The 16697-nt window shown below is 46.0% G+C and overlaps 1 protein-coding gene across 6 annotated transcripts in view; it reads left to right on the plus strand.

The window, feature by feature from the left end:
* Positions 1 to 16697, plus strand: part of TLN2 (talin 2) — a 420556-nt gene that overhangs the window by 265722 nt on the left and 138137 nt on the right. For all 6 annotated transcript variants that reach the window (XM_036303702.1, XM_036303691.1, XM_036303681.1 and 3 more), the window contains 7 exons: positions 5116 to 5217; positions 6050 to 6126; positions 8797 to 8977; positions 9809 to 9922; positions 11943 to 12051; positions 12808 to 13016; positions 13581 to 13679. In XM_036303702.1, the coding sequence (XP_036159595.1) occupies positions 5116 to 5217; positions 6050 to 6126; positions 8797 to 8977; positions 9809 to 9922; positions 11943 to 12051; positions 12808 to 13016; positions 13581 to 13679 (891 nt within the window). The remainder of the gene's footprint in view (positions 1 to 5115; positions 5218 to 6049; positions 6127 to 8796; positions 8978 to 9808; positions 9923 to 11942; positions 12052 to 12807; positions 13017 to 13580; positions 13680 to 16697) is intronic.

A 16697-nucleotide genomic window follows, 5' to 3' on the forward strand; every position in this document is an offset into this window, starting at 1 on the left:
GGATTGGAAAGTGAAGGCAGGAATGTGTAGGGCAGAGGACAGCTATGTGTTATCATATACCTCTTAGCAAGATTGGTCTTTTTAAAGTAGGTCCAAGTATTGCTTTGTTAAAAACAAAGTTTTACATAGTTATGAATTTCAGTAACTACCTCAAGCAGAAAACAATGAATTTTCATTGTTTTTATTAAAGTATACGGTTGGTTTTATGTTTGTAACATGTAATATTTGTTTCCTTCCTATTCCTAGCCTTAATTTAATTTCCAGGTATTTATAGAGATTTTCCTATTGTCTGTTATTGATTTTTACTTTGACTTTATTACAGCCAAAGAACATATTAAGTATAATTTTATTTCTTAGCATTTTAAGATTTGTTTTATATCCTAGGATATGATCATTCTTGGAGAATGTTCTCTGAGTGATTGAAAAGAATGTGTATTCTGCTGTTGAGTGAAGTATTCTATAAATGCCAGGTAGATCCTGTTAGTTAATGGTGTTGTTCCAGTCTTCTGTATCCTTGTTAATGTTCTGTCTAGTTATTCAGTCAGTTCCCAACAGCAACTCTGGCTTTTTCCATATCTCCTTTCATCTCTATTAGTTTTTGCTTTATATATTTTGAAGCCCTATTGTTTGGTTTCTATACATCTAAGATTCCTTTATCTTCTTAACGGAGAAATTGTCTTATTGTTACATATTTTCTTCCTAGTAAATTTTTTTTTGCTCTCAAGTCTTTATCTTATATTAATATAGCCACTCATATTTTAAATGAATGTTTGCATGTCATATTTTTTCTATCCTTTTATTAGTAGTCGAGTTATATTTGAAATGTGTTTCAAATAAAGAGCATAGAGTTGGGTTGTGGTTTCTTTAATTTTTTTAAATCCACCCTGTCAATGTCTTTCTTTTAATTGGTATGTTTAGACCATTTGAGTTTTTAGCTAATTTTTTATGTCAGGGCTTAAGTCTACCATTTTATAATTTTTGTTTGTCCCCTCTATTTCTTTTTCCTCTGTTTTTCTTGCCTTCCTGGGGGGGTTACATTTTTTAGAGTTTCATTTTTATTTATTTATGTTTTTAGTATATCTCTCTGTATGGTGTTCTTAATAATTTTCCTAGTTGTGAACATATACATATGAAATTAATTGCAGCCTACTGCTTTCATTGTTTTACCACTTCAAGTAAAGTGTAGAAACCAACCTTCCATTTAGGTCTCTATACTTCCCACTTTTTAAGTGTTATTGTTTAAATATTCTAAATGCATTGAACACCACATGAGATGGTGTTATAACTTTTGCTTCAACCATAAACTATGACTTTAAAAACTTATGAGGTAAAGGATAGTTAATTACATTTATTTCTATTTTTATCCATCCTGTTGTTCTTCCCCTTTTAAAACTTTCCAGCCTTCTTCTGGTACCATTTTCTTGATGTTTGGAGAGCCTCCTTTAGTCATTCTTTAAAGATAGGTCAGCCAACAACAAATTCTCTTAGGATTGTTTTGTTTTTTTTTAATCTCAGAATGTTCTTATTTCCCCTTTATTCATGAAAGTTAATTTTGACAGATACAGGATTTGAAATGTACAGTTGTGGTTTTTTTGTTTTTGTTTTTTTAGCACTTGAAAAATGTCATGCCACTCCTTTCTGGCCTCCAGGGTTTCAGATTAGAATTTTCTGTCATTCAAGTTCATTTGCAGATAGTATGTTTGTTTCTCGATAATATGTCACTTTTCTATGGCTGTTTTAAACATTTTTCTTTGTCCCTAGTTTTCAAAAGTTCTTGGTGTGGGTACACTGTCCCCCTGGGGAGCACACCTGCACCATTCCCTTCCCCTCACCTTCCCCGACAGGCATGTGTCCTAAACTCTAGGAGTCCCCAGGAGACTTGCAACCAGGGGAGCAATGGGCAGCAGCAGCTCACCCCAGGCTCACCCCCTAACCCTGTCTCCAAGGCCCCCTTTTCTCTGACTTCCCAGTGAGCCACAGCACCCAGCCCAGGCTCTCCTGTTGCTTCTTCTAGGTCCTTCCTGTTTCACTGAAATCAATTATTTTTCTAAAAAGTTATTCGTGTGGATTTCTTAGGGGTTGTTCTGTTTGGGGTTTGCTTAGCTTCTTTATTTTGGGCATGTTTTCAGCCAGCATTTCTTCAAATACTTTCTCTCTTTTTTTTTTTTTTTTGTCTCACACTGTTACACTGTTACACTGTTCTCTCCTTCTGGGATTCTGATGATGACATGTATATTAGATCTTTTGCTGTTTGTTGTCTCATAGATCCTTGAAGCTCTGCTTGTTCTGTCTATTTCCTCTCTAATGCTCTGATAGACTAAATTCAAGTTTACTGATTCTGTCCTCTCTCATCTCTACACTATTTTATTTTGGTTATTGCATTTTTCAGTTCTATAATTTTCATTTCATCTGTTTAATTACTTACATTTATGTTTTGGAACTTTCCAATATTTTCACTTGTTTCAGGAGAATTTCTAATTGATTGAAACATTTCTTATGATGGCTACTTTAAAACCCCTATCAGAGAATTCCAACATCTGATTCATCTTCAGTATTGGCATCAATTGATCTTCTTTTCTTATTCATATTGTAGTTGTCCTGGTTCTTGATATAAATAGTGATTTTCAGTTGAATCCTAGACATTTTGGTTATATATCAGAAGACTCATGATCTGAAATAAATTTTCTATTTTATCAGTCACCTTATATAGATTTAGTTCTAAGCCTATCCTTGTGCGCTTTAGTTGCAATGACAGTTCATTTTCTGAACCCGTGCAGTGCTATTCTGGACTCCTTTGTTCCTTTGACATTGCTGGGATTGTTGCTCAGAACTCGCTGCTGTCTGTGAGGGAGGAGGGCACTTCCCTGGGCCACCTGCTACTGCTGGGTGACCTCTGCGGGGAAGCAGAAGCCACTGGACCTGAGTCTTGTTATGCCACTGGTGGAGGACAGGGAGACACAGGGTTTCACTCTGGCCATGGCTGCAGGACATCAAACCACCTGCCTGCCTGGATTGTGGAGCAGGGACTGGGACAGCCTGGGCTTTCATTGCTCTGCGGCTGCCGGTGAACGCAGCCCAGGCTATGGAGCTGCGTTGTGGCTCCAACGAGGTCTCTATTGGGCTTTCCTCTTCTCCTTTTGCCACAGAGAACAGGCTTTTCAAATCTGCTCGTTGGAATTTCCAAGTGTTGGGCCTCTCTAGCACGCAAGCGTGGAGTAAAGGGATCTCTCTCTCTCTATATATATATACTAGAGGCCCGGTACACAAAAATTTGTGCACTCAGGGGGAAGGAGGGGTCCCTCAGCCCGGCATGTGCCCTCTCACAGTCTGGGACCCCTCAAGAGATAACGACCTGCTGGCTTAGGCCTGCTCCCCGGTGGCAGAGGGCAGGCCCAATCCCTAGGTGCAGCCCCTGGTCGGGCTCAGAGCAGGGCCGATTGGGGAGTTGGGGCGCTGCCCCCTGTCATGCACAGAGCAGGGCGGATCGGGAGGTTGCGATGCCACCCTCAGTCACGCTCAGGGTAGGGCCGATTGGGGTGTTGGGGCACCGTCCCCTGTCACACTCAAGGCAGGGTCGATGGGGAGGTTGCGGCCCCACCCCCTGTCATGCACAGAGCAGGGCCAATCAGGGGGTTGGGGCTCTGTACCCTGTCACGCACAGAGCAGGGCCCATCAGGGGGTTGGGGCGCTGCCCCCGTCACGCACAGAGCAGGGCCCGTGGGGTGAGGGTTGGGGCGCCGCCCTCTTATCACCCACAGAGCAGGGCTGATCAGGGGGTTGGGGCGCCGCCACTCTCACACTCAGGGCAGGGCCGATGGGGAGGTTATGGCTCTACCCTGTCACACACAGAGCAGGGCCCGTCGGGGGGGGCGGGGATTGGGGCGCCGCACCCTGTCACACACAGAGCCGCAGGGCGATCGGGGTTTGGGCGCTGCCCCCTGTCACACTGATCCCGGTGCCAGGAGGCCTCATGGCTCCGCTGATCCCAGTGCTGGGAGGTATATTACCCTTTTACTATATAGGATAGAGGCCTGGTGCATGGGTGGGGCTGGCTGGTTTGCCCTGAAGGGTGTCCTGGATCAGGGTGGGGGTCCCCACTGGGGTGCCTGGCCAGCCTGGGTGAGGGATGATGGCTGTTTGCAGCTGGTCACACACCCTTCAGGGTGGGGGTCCCCACTGGGGTGCCTGGCCAGTCTGGGTGAGGGGCTGAGGGCTGTTTTCAGGCTGGCAGGTGACGGAAGCTCCCAACCGCTCTTTTTTTTCTTTTCTTTTTTTTTTATTCTGGGCCAGCTTTAGCTTTGAGGCTTGGCTCCAGCTCTTAGGCCTCCGCTGCTGAAAGTGGTTTTTGGCCTTTGTTTACAATGTTGCGATTCTGTTGGCTGAAGCCCAGCGGACTAAAGCGGGTTTCTGGGGTTTTGTTTAGCTTCTATATTTGTTACATAGTTGCTTAGAGTTGCAGGTCAGAGGCCTGCAGCGGCAGGCGGGGAACGTTGGAGTCCTCTGTCACTGAAGCAAGCAAGCCTCATGTTAGTTTCAAGCTGCCTGGCTGCTGGCCGCCATCTTGGCTGGCAGTTAATTTGCATATTGCCCTGATTAGCCAATGGGAAGGGTGGCGGTTGTATGCCAATTACCATGTTTCTCTTTTATTAGATAGGATAAGGCTAATATACAAAGTTTCCCCTCGGGAGTTCGACTGGGAGACCTGGAGTCGATTGCTTGCTATGATGTGCACTGACCAACAGGGGGTGGCACAGAATGAAGGAAGGCCCTGGCCGACAGCCAGAAGGCCCCAATCAGCCCTTATCACTGACTAGGCCTAGGGACCCTACCCATGCACGAATTTCATGCACCTGGCCTCTAGTATGAAATAAAACACAAGAAGTCAGTGGATGTGGCTTCTCAAGGCCTGAGGCCCCCAGCTAGTTCACCTTTTGAGCTTTGAGAGCCCTTTTACCATGTTTGTCAAATAAGATTTTGGATGTTTGGTTGTATTTAGAGGGGAAGAGCAAAGGACATGTTAAGTCTATGCCTTCTTGAACCTGGACCTTCTCACCTTTAAAACTGCTGATATATCTGATTTATTGTATTTCTCCTAATGCTGCTTTCCCCCTCCAGGATTTTGGGGAATATCAGGAAAGTTACTACTCAGTGCAAACCACCGAGGGAGAGCAAATATCCCAGCTGATTGCAGGCTACATTGATATCATCCTCAAAAAGGTATTTCCTACGGATGCCAATTGGAAAAGCAAGGTTTCTTTATTAAGACTCGGTTTAGATCAGTGGTCGCCAACTGGTGGTCCACAGACCACTGGTGGTCCATGAGGTCCGAAAGGTTGGCGACCGCTGGTTTAGATGATATGGCTACCTGGAAAACACACACACACACACACACACACACACACACACACACACACACACCTTATTTGAAGTACTTGATTCACTAATTTAATCTATGATGTTGAGATTGCTTGAGTGTGTGGTCTTTGACCTAAAGATCCTATGAGAATTTCTGATTTTGCTGCAGATCATCTGTATCATTGACTGCCAGGTAATTAGTGGTAGTGCATCACTTAGCTAATGAATGAACCTAACTAACCCCTCGGCATCTTCCTCTCTAGGTAGTTACATTACACTTTCCAGCCTCTGTAGGAGCCCAGGTTGAGGGTCTGAAGATGTTTTTGCATTTTTCATGTTGTTTTTATTCCCTAAATATAATAGGGTTATATGCAATTGTGGTATACAGACAAGTTTGCTAAAGCTTTTAGATACAGTCCATTCAAAGAACCAAGTTCTACTAGAGTATTAATATCTGCATCTTGATTTTAATTATATGAAATTAGGTCTGTGCAATAATAAATGCAGAAGACATTATATATCTCTGCATAGTAAATAATTTATTTTTATTGCCTTTGTTCACCCATAACTTATTAAATATTCAATCTAAGGAATTTGCTATAAACCTCCACGCTTTTGCTTGTGTGACACCTTTTAAAACGTCCTTGTGTAAAGACCTGCTGATTTTTGTTTCTGTGTTTTGTTTTACCTCTAGAAACAAAGTAAAGATAGATTTGGACTAGAGGGTGATGAGGAGTCAACTATGTTAGAAGAGTCCGTCTCCCCCAAAAAGTAAGTGTTGTTAAGAACGCTGGAGAGCTGCCTTCCCACTGCATGGCAGGCGTCCTCCTGCCCTCTGAGCCTGTGGCCCGGAAGCTCTTCACATGGAGGAGAAGAGAATGTATGATGTCGATGAGCCTGGCTTGTTGAAGTGTGGTCTCAGACCGTCAGTGTCGGTGCTCAGGGTGTCTGGGGAGCTGGGGGTTAACGATTTCAGGGAGACACTGAACAGGTGTTTAATCCATCTTCAGCAGCAGGGAACATTCAGGAGTCCTGGTCTGCATTTCTGATGTAAACCTCATAAACCGCATCCTTTTCATCAAAGGGCTGGAGAGCGAGCTTTTGTTTGATCCTGTCCCTTTGGGGGGAGGGATCCAGCCAGTGGAGGAGTTACTGTTTGTGGGCCACACTTGGTACACATATTGTAATGTTGCAGAAGGAAGTGGGTAAGAACATGGATGCTGCAGCCAAACTTGGGGTTCAAATCTGGGGGCTGTATTTTTCATTTGCGGGTTTGTGGACATTATGAATTTTCTCTGCCCCCCCCCCATCTCATTTATAAAATGGGAATAATGATAATATCTCCTTATAAGTTTTATTTTGCTGATTGACTTGCTAATGAAGCACATAAAACAATGCCTGGCACAGAATGAATGTTTGCTGTTGCCATCATCATCATCATCATCATCATATTAAATTCAGAATTATCTCAATTTAGCCCCATTGAATGGAAACCTGTGCAGTGTCCACCCCCCGCCCCACCCCCGCCTTTTGTTAAATAGAGTGTTGGAATAACTTTTTTTAAAAAATATATTTTTATTGATTTTTTACAGAGAGGAAGGGAAAGGGATAGAGAGTTAGAAACATCGATGAGAGAGAAACATCGATCAGCTGCCTCCCGTTTACCCCTCACTAGGGATGTGCCCACAACCAAGGTACATGCCCTTGACCGGAATCGAACCTGGGACCCTTCAGTCTGCAGACCAACGCTCTATCCACTGACCCAAACCGGTCAGGGCTGGAATAACCTTTTTGTCTTTACTGTGTGTGTCCCACATTCTATCTTATTTGGCCCCAACAACAACCCCCTATGGCAGAGGTACCTACATGTTGTCCTGTGCCATTCAGAGATACAGAAACGGAAGCTCATGGATGTTAGTTGAGGTGCCTTCATGTGGCAGTGCCAGTACTCACATTCAGATCTTGTGATATTTCCTCTAGTACGGTGCCAGAAAATTGGAGAGCCCAGCATTTGAACTTGTTTAGTCATAGTACTTGTTTCTCTATCATCACCACCCTGCAACTCTTTCTCACAGTTTGCTTCATAATCACCTTGATGGCGTTTTACCATTTGTCCCATCAGTACACAGTTTGGAACCAAACTTGATGTGACTCATTTCAAATACTGTACTTGCTACCTCTGGCAAAACTCCTTAAGTTCTCAGAATTGTTAATGACCATTAGGTGGAAATTAGTGAGTGCTTCCTGACAGGGTGCGGCATTCACCGCAGAGGGCTCTGCTGCACTTGCACTTCACCTAGGAAGAGCTCAGCAAGTGTCTGAGCCCAGAGTGCTGCCCCCTTCCCCACCCCTGGGCATCAGGATGGGGGCTGATCAAGGCAGACAGGAAAAATGGTCCAGGTGGTCGCATCGCTAGATCTTCCACTTCTCCCTGCATTAGACGTTGGTGGGATCCCAGCTTTCAGCTGACCTCCTACAGGAGCCACAGACCCCTCTCCCTAGTGTCACTCCCTCCATAGACAGTGATGTTTCTCCATGCATACCTGCTGCTTGGTGTCCTAGCATGGCTCATAGCTTTGCCCTGGACAATGGGGAGTGATCCATGATGGTCTGAATACTCTGGAACAGAGGCCCCTGCCCTAAATGCAAGAGCTCACCAACCCTGATCCCTCCCACACGTGCACACAGACTCCTCCAGACTCCCCCTGCGGGTTTGTCCACTGGGCTACTGAGGCAGATATGCCATCCTCAGACTTCTTAGCTTCATATGTTCCAAGTCCTTTGCACTCATCACTCATTTGAAGAAAACATTAAGCAGTGAAAGACTGATATATTGTGCCTTACTGGATGCCCGAAGAGTCTTCCCAGACTACAGCTGAAAGCATCTGGAAGAGTGCCAGTGTGCCCCATCATCAAGGCTCCAAGAGTGATTATACATCCTCCATGGCCAATGGCATTGGACCTACAGGAGGGGGTCGAAGCTGTGGAGATTTCTTTAAGTTTATTTCCATACTTCTCCCTTTAAGCTAAGGTTAAATGTTCCCATGCCTGGAATAGAACCTGGCACACAGTAGGTATTTGTTGAATGAATGCTATTTCAGTAGGATTTGCTGAATAAGTCAGTGTATACAAAACTCACTTATCCCTGGAACATCTTTGTTATAGGACTATCTCTGTGTGTGTTTAAGAACAACTGATTGCATATACCGTGAACCTATTAACTCCATTGGGAGTGGTTATTTATATTGCTATTTTAAAAAGCATTCACCTCAGGGTTCTTCAATGGAGCATTTTAGCCTGCCTCTTCCTTCACAGTCCTGTCTATGCGTGCCTCTTTTCAGTTGGCCTCCACGGCATAAAGCAGCAAATATTCGTGCCATTTGTTGTGTCTATGACAGTGCACATGAGTATCCATCTCACAGTGACTGCCTGTCCCCACAGGTCCACCATCCTGCAGCAGCAGTTCAACCGGACGGGCAAGGTGGAGCACGGCTCCGTGGCGCTGCCGGCCGTGATGCGCTCGGGCTCCAGCGGGCCGGAGACCTTCAACGTTGGCAGCATGCCCTCGCCGCAGCAGCAGGTCATGGTTGGGCAGATGCACCGAGGCCACATGCCCCCACTGGTGAGGCTCCCCGGGCACTCACCCTGCACGTCAGGGTGCTGCCTCTGGTGTGCAGGGAGGGGCGTCAGCATGGGGCTAGGCTGTGTGCCATCCACACTCTTGCTAGCTCCTGTCTGGATCCTGGCTCTTCAGCTGTGCAGTCCTGACGCCTAACTCTCAGCATGTTTCCTTTTAATTGTGTGGTATTGGTACCTTCCTGTCTAGGATCACAGTTGTCCTCTGAGGCTGGAAGAGAAACAGTGTCCTCTCCATGTGGCTGGTAGAAACCTGCTTCCTTGCCTTAGCAGTGTCAAGCTGCTACTAGTAATTAGCCCAGATACCCCTCGGAGAGTCTTAGGAGTAGACCCGGTCTGTAGTGAACCACACCCACTCCCCACAGTGGATCATTGGTTCCTTCCACTGTGAAGGTCCCCCTCCTGCAGTGTCTCTCTCGGGTTTGCTCAGGCATCCTTTTGGGCAAGAACTGTTTGAAAGCTGAAGGGACTGAAAGCTCAGAAGTAATTCAACTCTGAAGAGGCATGTTGGCTGTAGGTGGAGCTGGAATCCTTACTTGTTTACCAGGAAGAGTTCTGGTGTAAAACATGCTTCCCATGCCTGAGGTCTTTTATATTCAGTTCTCAAGGACTGGATCCCCTTCGCTCCCTCACAAGGACACTTTCTGAGCCTTCTTGTCAGCTAAGTTCTCCAATGAGAGGTGGTTTGGGCAGTTTGGAATTATATCATGGGTCACTTTGTCTTGAGCAGGGGTTCAGTTTCAACTTGTTTTGTGTAGAGGGCTGTGTCAGGGCTGGAGCCACAGTATGACCACCTTGTGTCCATCTGTCTTTGTAGACCTCGGCCCAGCAGGCCCTCATGGGGACCATCAACACGAGCATGCATGCTGTCCAGCAGGCCCAGGATGACCTCAGCGAGCTTGACTCACTGCCGCCTCTCGGCCAGGATATGGTAAATATTGCACGTGGTTTCATTCAGTGTCTCTGCCCAGGCAGGACACAGGGCTGTGCACTCTGGACTCAGCCAGGTGAAGTGAAAACCATGCCTTTTCCAAGATAACGAGGCGTTGACTCTCCTAGGAGGAGAGAATCATAGGGTGCTATTGGCTGTTGGCAGTACCTGGCGAGGGCTCACAGCTTGGGCCCTAGAGTCACATCATGTGGGCTCAATTCCCAGCTCCACTGCCCGGTGGCTGCATGAATCTGGCAACTTCCTCTAAGCCTCCATTTGTCATCCATAAGTAGGTTGGTTATGAGGACCTGATAATCTAATCACGTGCAGAGTTCTTAATACAGCACCTAACACACGTGAGAGCTCATGAGTATCAGCTGCTTTTGTTATTACAAGTGGGTTTCAAACCTTAGCATGCAGCAGAACCGCTAGTAGGGCTGGTTCAAACAGGTTGCTTCTGACTCAGTAGGTGTGGGGCGGGGCCTGAGATTGTGCATGTCCAGCAAGGTCTCTGGTGATGCTGTTGCCACTTTTCTGGGGACCATGCTTTGAGAACCACTACTCCTGAGCTGTTCAGCAGGGCGGGGTAATTAGCTGCGGTCCTGTAGCTACTGCTGCATGAAGTCACCGGGCCCCTGGCTTTGCAGATCATATCCAGGGGCCAGCAGCACTAGCAACACCTGGGGTTTCCTGAGAGTGCAAAATCGTGGGCCTTCCCCTTCGGAATCAGAATCTACATTTTAGTTCTTCTCCGCCCTCCTTTGCACATTCGAATCACCTGAGGAGCTTTAAGGCCAAAGCCTAAGGCTCAAGCCAAACAAATCTGTGTCTCTAGGGTGGGGCTTGGGTAGTAGTGCTTTCCGCCTTCCCAGGTGACTCTACTGGGCAGCCAGGGTTGAAATCAACTGTTTTAGGACTGACAGGGCCATCATAGGGGCCAGAACCAAGATACAGTCTGTAGCTCATCTTGTCCAGCCAGGACAAACTGCTCCAAGTTCTCCCTGAAGCCCTGTTGTTCATTTGTGTACTTGTATACACGCAGGGTACTGCTTGTCTCAGTGCCCTGTCTCCCAGAAATCATTAAACATTCGCTCTGGGGAACGTCAGAGTGAAACATATGGCAGACTCCCAAACTCAGCACAATTGTAAGGTAGAATTTTAATATACTGAGATTTAACATTGTGCATCAATTTTCTAAGAATTAGTATACAAAACATATTAGTAGTGCTAGGCACATCCTGAACCTAGATTAGTATTTTTGGAATGTTTTAGGGAGCAGATCAGCATCAGTCTATTTCCGTAGGGTTGCCATTAATAGTGTAAGTGGTCATTTGACTAAGTCCAGAAATGCCAGAAAAGAGAATTTGCGATCTGTAGGTTCCCATGAACATAAACTGTAAGAGCTGGGAAGGCTGTTAGAGACCACTGAATCCCTACAGTGTAAGAAATGTGAGGTTCAGGGCCTGGATAAAATTTGCCCAAGGTTGTACCACTTGTTAGTGGAAGAGCTGGATCTAGAACAGGGGTCTTGACCCATCCTCCCCTCCAAAATCCTACTGGGAATGGAACCACATCTATGTGGCATTCATGTTGTAAACAGAAGACAATCCCCACGTTGACAGAGGACACTCATGAGCTGAGACACCCTAATTCTATACACTTTCTCTAAAAAAAAAATTAGCAACAATTGCTGGTGCTAACATGCAGTATTATCATGAGACATCAACTATTCTCATTTTTATTGAATTCACCTAAATACAGCTACATAGAATTTTTGTAAGATCTTAAAAGTAAAAAAAAAAAAAAATGTAAAAATCGTGGAAATTTTACTTGCTGTTTAGCCTCAATGCAGGAGCAAAAGGCCTGTTACAGACATTGTTTAAGATGACTTCAGGGTCTCGTTGGTGTCGGCCCAGTAAGAGCGTAGCCAGAACACTGGTCTCATTTTATGGCACGACTTCTCTGGTTTCCTGGGTAATTCCATGCAGTGATTGTGTCATGTGCTTGTCTGGTTTTGCAGGCGTCTAGGGTATGGGTTCAGAATAAAGTCGACGAATCCAAACATGAAATCCACTCTCAGGTCGATGCCATCACAGCTGGAACAGCTTCAGTTGTTAACCTCACTGCCGGTAAGACCCTGAGGGGTTTGTGGTATGTTGTGGTTTTTTTGTGTGTGTGTTTTTTTAAAAAAAAGGTTCTTTGATTGAAACAGATTTTCATATTATGAGACGACAGTCTAGTTTTAGGCACCCTGTGTGCTTCAGGCATTTTCTCCCACTGACCCAGGAGAAATGTGGAGACTATCCATCCCTTTGTGTCTGTATCATGTAGCGTCATTAAAAAGCATTTACGTCGCCCTTCTCCTTGTTCATCAGTGTGTTGGACATACTTCAAAGTACGTGGAGGCCTGTTTCTCCCTTCTGGGAGCTTACAGTCTGAGCGACGAGATCCGTCGTGCGCGCCTCCTGTCTTGTCTCTTCTGCCGTAGCATCACTCCCCGCCCAACACTGTCAAGTGAGGGCCAGGGAATGTCTTCGCTTCCCTGAGCAGCCTGACCGTTTCAGCGGCAGAGTTGACCTCCCTAAGCTGCTGACAGTGGCCTAATGCAAAAGGCCGTGAGATGCTCAGCCTTCCTTTGGAATTTCAAAGGTGCTTGTGCTCAGCATTGCACTGTAGGTGGCCTCAGGGTGAAGGCGCCTGTGAAGAGCAGCATCTTGGAGCTAGAGAGCCACCCGTCTCACTGTGCACATGCGGTGCCTTGTGTCTGACTCCTGCAGAGTGGTGGGTGATGGCTGCTGCCCCCTGGCCACGTATCTCCTGCCCAACTGGGCTCTCCTCCCTCTTCACCACCCTCCTTTGACCGAGATGGTCCTTCTCTGTCCCAGGTGACCCGGCAGACACGGACTACACAGCTGTGGGGTGTGCAATCACCACCATTTCTTCCAACCTGACGGAGATGTCCAAGGGCGTGAAGCTCTTGGCGGCCCTCATGGACGATGAGGTGGGCAGCGGGGAGGACTTGCTCAGAGCTGCAAGGACCCTCGCCGGGGCAGTGTCGGACTTGCTGAAAGCGGTGCAGCCTACTTCTGGAGAGGTGAGCTCTTCTTGGGGCAAGCTGTCTCTTGGGTTCTGCTGCGACAGGTGCAGCCTTTGAGTTCCAGGGATGGGGCTCTTGCTTCCAGAGCTGTTCCTTCCGTCCTGATGGGGCAGGTGAAAAAGTGGTAGGGTTTGCAAGTTGTTAAACTGGGTTCAGAACCGATGGTTCAGCATTCAGGACTAGTTGAGCTCTTAGTAGGAAGCCTCCCTTCTCCTTCCCTGCCCACAAGGTACTCAGAAATGAACAGATGTGACAAATACACGTTTAAAAGGGATACAAGTTTTGTGCCCTAAATTCCATAAAGCATGAGTCACCTTCCTACCATCTGAGCAAGACTCCTTCATTCAACATTTCGAACCCATCCACTGGTTTGTGAGACCTCGGGCACTTCCTCGCACAGATTTGGCCAGGACGTCATGTCTCCTGGCTGGCAGATAGTCGGAGATTCTCGTTTAGGTGCGGGACTGCCAACCCTGCAGGTTCCCTCCCGGCACTGCCTGTCAGTCGTACTTTGCAGGAAGTGCATTTTCCTTCCAACCAATGTGTATTCTTTGTTCATAGCCCCGACAGACGGTTTTGACGGCTGCTGGAAGCATTGGACAGGCCAGTGGGGATCTTCTGAGACAGATCGGAGAGAATGAGACTGATGAGCGATTCCAAGTAAGATATTTGCAGCCCATAAGTCTTGGAAAGGAGCCTAAGTGATGGTCTAGAGTAGACCCAAACAGGGACAATGTAATATAAAACCAGATCTTCCTTGAGCTGTCAAGAATAAGATTGGGGTGGATTATCTTGGGGGTGAGAGGTTTGTGTGTTAATTTAATTTTTTTAATTGGAAAACTCATTTCACTTACAGTCGTCATTATACAGCCCTTATTTAACTGTTCTCATTGGTCAATATACTGACATTTTTTAAACACAAAAGTGAAGGGAATAATATCATGAACTCCCTTGTATCTACCACCCAGCCTTCCCAATTATCAACTCATGGCCAATCTTGTTTTATCTATTTGAGGGTAGTTTTTATTGTTGTTGCTTTTGTTTTCTTAAACTATCTTTTTATTGATTTCAGAGAGGAAGGAAGAGGGAGAGAGAGAAAGAAACATCAATGATGAGAAAGAATCATTGATCGGCTGCCTCCTACACACCCCACACTGGGGATCAAGCCCACAGTCCGGGCAGGTGCCCTGAACGGGAATCAAGCCATGACCTCCTGGTTCATAGGTGGACACTCAACCACTGAGCCACGCTGGCTGGGCCTGGGGGCAGTTTTTAATTGAATTACCCTGGAGTCCACATCTGAGAGCGACAGAGTGTGCTGCGCACTCACACACACAGAGCACAGGCTCTCCTTCATATTTAGGGGTGTGTCTATTGTCAGTCTGTGTCATCCAAAACCACAAACGCGGTGAAGTGTTTTTTGTCACCCTTCGTTTTCAATACCATGGGCATGTGCTCTCTGTTCTCTGGGGAACAGCTGTAGCCACTGTTTGCAGCTGCTTTGATGTACTGCCAGCTCAGATGGGATCTCAACTTGTCTGCCTCCATTGCCAGCCACCACAGATGAGGTGCCGAGGCCTGCTGCTGGGAGCCTCGGGCTCGAAGGAGCTTCTCTTCTTACATACTGGCGGGCAGATGTCCTCCACTCCTCTTTCTCCTCTTCTTAAATCTTAATTTTGCAAATTGTGTATCAATACATTTTAATGAAATGGTTACAGTCCCCTAGAAAGATGCCCTTCTCCAAATCTCATGTCCAGTTCAGTGTTGAGGAATTCGGCAGAATTGAGAATAAAAAGATCATTGAGCTTTACTCTAGCATTTAAGTTTCTAGCTTCCTCTGTGGCAGTTTTGCATGCCATTTTATTTAGCACTATCAAATCTCATCAACACAAGATGCATGTTACACTAAGACATGACCATGTATCTTGTGATTCACGAAACATGCAATTCCATCCATACATGTATTGTTTCTCCTCCTCATCCACACCTGTGGTGCTGGAGCCATGGGACTCATTCATATCCTGTAGTAACACCTCAGTGCTCGAACATTCACCTCGTGATGGGGGTGAGACCCACAATCCAGCATTCCTGGCATATATCCCACTAACTCCAAGCTAACTGTGTCCCCATCCTGACTCCTCCTGACTCAGATCCCAAAGAGCCCTTTGCTTTTTGTATTAGAGCAGATAATTCTTCATAGGCAGACCCTTACTGAGGAACTGTGTGGATACGAGATTCCATGCTTGGTTTTCTAGGCTTCATTATCTTGAAGTGACCAATGTACTTTCCTCAAAAATACTGTTTCCCCAAAGTGTTTGGGAAGGTTCAAGTCACAGTCCTTCCTTGAGACATCTCAGGCATCCTTGTGTGTTGAAGACTGCCTTTTTTCCTTCGACATTTTCATCACCTATAAATGCAAACTGCTTCCTAATGTTTGTTTCTGTTCAGACGAGCTAGGCAGCAGGTTCAGGTTCAGGACCTGGGCCTGTGGAGGCTCTCTTCCCAGGAAAGCCTGGCTGGAGCGCTTTGTTTCTGTAAGGCGTCCGGGTAAACACCGCCCCCGTGAGGTGATCTGCAGCCGCTTGTTAGGAGCAGCCCTGGGCTTCCTGACATTGGATTTCTTACTCTGGTTTTCAGATTCTTGAGATCCGATCTCAGAGCTTTTCTTTGGGTCCTCAACATGTTCCCAGACTTAACAAAGATTTATTTTACACAGGCGACATAATAGTGGTCTTGTTGAAAAGTTCGACAAAGGCCTTGTCTGCAACTATCGCTGTAGGACAGCCGTGGGCAAACTACGGCCCGCGGGCCGGATCCGGCCCGTTTGAAATGAATAAAACTAAAAAAAAAAAAGACCGTACCCTTTTATGTAATGATGTTTACTTTGAATTTATATTAGTTCACACAAACACTCCATCCATGCTTTTGTTCCGGTCCTCCGGTCCAGTTTAAGAACCCATTGTGGCCCCTGAGTCAAAAAGTTTGCCCACCCCTGCTGTAGGATCACGTTCTTTTTCTAACTGTATCTTTTTTTCTTTTTTGGACAAAATTACTAGGAACAGGGTTTCTGTAAATGAGTCGAACAAAGCCCTTTAGAATAATCCTGAGTCTACATGACCAAACCTTGTCTCTGTGTGCGAAGATGGATTTATAACGAGGGAATGAATACTGTGACCCTTTGGAAAGTTGTTAGCCTAAATCTTGTTAATAATTTGTGACATTCAGGTTGTGTTTTCACTGATCATTGAGCTATAGGTGTCCACGAACTGTAACCTTTTGGGCTGTGTTGGGAGCAATTTCTAAAAATTGCAGCAGACAATTGCCAGCTAGATCCCAGAGGCATCTTCAACTTGTGGCATCACAGGCTTTGGTTTTTCCCTGGACAGTCAGTAAACTTCAGAGACCTAAAACAGACTGGGCTGGACTGTTCCTGTAAGACTGCTTGGCTTTGTCAATTTTAAAGTGCACTTACTTGGTTTCTAATTGGCCTTTGCTCTATGTAAAACTGTGCAGTTTGGACAGACTTTCCAATTTATCTTCTCATAAGAAATATTGTTGTAAAGGTTGTGGGTGCCCTTTGCATTCAGAATCAAAGGTGCTTTTCATTATCATCTGATGAATTAATAAAGACTTCTGACCACATCTCCTCTGGGGGAGTCTTCACACGTTTGTTCAAAA

This window comes from Myotis myotis, unplaced genomic scaffold, assembly GCF_014108235.1.
Source record: "Myotis myotis isolate mMyoMyo1 unplaced genomic scaffold, mMyoMyo1.p scaffold_m19_p_1, whole genome shotgun sequence".
In the NCBI taxonomy this organism is placed as follows: Eukaryota; Metazoa; Chordata; class Mammalia; order Chiroptera; family Vespertilionidae; genus Myotis; species Myotis myotis.